General features: G+C 33.5%; 1 protein-coding gene across 2 annotated transcripts; it reads left to right on the top strand.

The window, feature by feature from the left end:
- The first annotated feature begins 454 nt into the window (after positions 1–454).
- LOC145012382 (uncharacterized) lies at positions 455–2,335 on the top strand. Of its 2 annotated transcripts, XM_078971179.1 has the most exons (4): positions 455–569; positions 1,289–1,466; positions 1,562–1,625; positions 1,710–2,335. In XM_078971179.1, exons 2-4 carry the CDS (start codon positions 1,324–1,326, stop codon positions 2,034–2,036), a joined length of 534 nt encoding a protein of 177 aa, XP_078827305.1. In that variant the 5' UTR covers positions 455–569; positions 1,289–1,323; the 3' UTR covers positions 2,037–2,335. The 2 variants fall into 2 exon arrangements, with proteins under 2 accessions (XP_078827305.1, XP_078827306.1); XM_078971180.1 differs by lacking the exon at positions 455–569 and having other exon boundaries at positions 1,189–1,466; positions 1,710–2,291.

Raw genomic sequence — 2,335 nt, 5'->3', positions numbered from 1 at the left:
TTTATTGTTATATATACTCATTTTAGAATGATTAAGGAATACTTAATTTAAGCAATGTCATTAACTCGTGAGAATAAATCACAGAAATCTTCACAAGTATTCTTATGATACACTCATCTCAGATGTTGTTCATAGAAAAACGACATAATAAAAATGGAAAATAACGTTTTATATGTAGGAATCTTTCACCTCTCTTTTCGTGATACACGAGAATTAAAGAGGTTATGATACAAAGGAAAACATGATTTGATATTATATAGGACTTCCAAATATAGATTATAGATATTTTAGTAAATACCTCCATATATAAGTTATTAATTATTAATTAAGTTCTTTGTGAATATAAAAAAAGATGATTTGTTTAATTAAAGGTTTTTATTTATTTATTTATTTATTTATTTCGTCTTTTAAGCTGTATATATGAACCAACCCCGTTACTTCGTTTCCTCTTCTTCGTCTTCGCCTAATTTATTGACCTAAGTTCCCACGTATATTTATATTTTCTTCTGTATTTTTTTTCACTCCGAGAGGAGGTTGTAGCTCTCAGATTTTCCTTTCTTTCTCAACAGGTGAGAAATTAGCTCAACTTTCTCACCGATTTTTTAATCAATTCCATCAAGATATCTGATTTTCTGCATATGTAGTTTTGAATCCCTGTATTTCCTTCTTTCTTTCTTCTCTCGTGTTGATTTCATCACTTTTAGCTGATTTGGGCTTTTAATTTTCACTTCCGATCTTGATCTACGCGACGTTACGAATTTAACCTTTTTTGATGTCGAAGTTTGCTAATTTTGAACAGTGATTTTTCATTTGATTCGAATTTAAAGGTTTCCATCTTTTCCCTAATTTTGTTGGGGACTCTACGATTTATTGTAGATCGCAGATTTTTTTAATCTTCGATATAATCAGAGACTAAATTTTTCTGAATGTTATTTATACTCAAAAACATCTGAGTCATGATATGATTGCAGATTTTTATAGATTGATTTCCGATCATTACAACGGATCTGCTTATATTTTATTTCTATGATTTTGTCTTCTTTCTTCTGTATTTATAAATCTTTTAGTCTTGTTTTGCCGTCTATCTTTGTCAAATTTAATATTATTTTAATTCGTTTGACCAGATCTCGATCTAGTCCATTTCAGATCTTGTAATATATAAAATAATCATTTCCATTTGGAATTGTTCTAATTGCTTTTCTTCCTTCACTTCTCTCTCAGATCTAGGTTTTACTTTTGAAGCTCGAGAACAGATTTGAATTAATTCTTACATGTTCTGTTTCAACAGGTGTTGTTTCCTTCAGATATCGTAAAATCAGAAGAATGAATCACTGCAGGATCCAACAAAACACTAACTTTTCATCTTTTGGTAATGGAGATCATGTCGTTTGTCCGAAGCCTCGACGACTCAACCTCTTCGACACCTCCATGAACGAGCCTGTTCGACCTTTAAGATGGCTCATGTGGTATGTCTTCTTCAAATTAGTCTTCAATTCTTTCTGATTTTAATCTCAGATTCTTCCACCTAGAACTGACCTAATTTTTCGTTTTCAACTTTCAGCAATCAACAAGAAACTTATGAGTCTAAAGCAGGACCTGAGCTTTTAGACCTCATCTTCGCAAAGGTAATTGCTTTGTGAATTGTGATCGTTGCATCTGAATTCTGAAACACAAAGATCCAAATATTTACATCGATTTTTCCGTTACAGGGTGGTGGTTATGGTTCATCGGAGCAAACATGTACACAAGCAGCCGCCTCGTCGCCCCCTTTTTTCTGTGGGTCACCGCCGAGCAGAGTTTCTAACCCGTTAACACAAGACGCTCGATTTGGAGACGACAAATTCTCCCCAATCTCACCGGAATCAGTGATTCCCCCTCCCAATTCCGGTATTCAATCTTCCTCTCCATCTCCATCCTCCCGGAAACCGGGATTCCTCCGTTCCAATTACACCAACAAACCGGCGGTCAGAATCGAAGGGTTTGACTGTCTTGACAGGGATAACCGCCGCAATTGCAGCATCCCTACTCTCGCCTAAAATCATACTTTCTTCATCAAGTACATATAAAAACAGATCAAAATCATACAAAGAGAAGAAGAACATTTGGTAATTTAATTTTTAGCTTTTTCTAAAGAGGAATTTTGCTCAATTTGGGTATAACCTTTTAATGTAAATAGGTTTAAGAAGAGAGGGTATCTGTCTGTATGTAAGTAAGTATATTTAGTGAGTTATTAACAAAAAAAAAAAAGAAATAATGTTTAGGGTTAAGATAATACAATATCCTTCTGGTGATATGATTTGTAAGTATAAATTATCAGTCGAAGGGAATTTTCAGA

This window comes from Lactuca saligna, chromosome 8, assembly GCF_052625555.1.
Source record: "Lactuca saligna cultivar CGN05327 chromosome 8, ASM5262555v1, whole genome shotgun sequence".
NCBI lineage: Eukaryota > Viridiplantae > Streptophyta > Magnoliopsida > Asterales > Asteraceae > Lactuca > Lactuca saligna.
The sequence above is the reverse complement of the archived record's forward strand: the minus strand, read 5'-3'. Positions and strand labels throughout refer to the sequence as shown.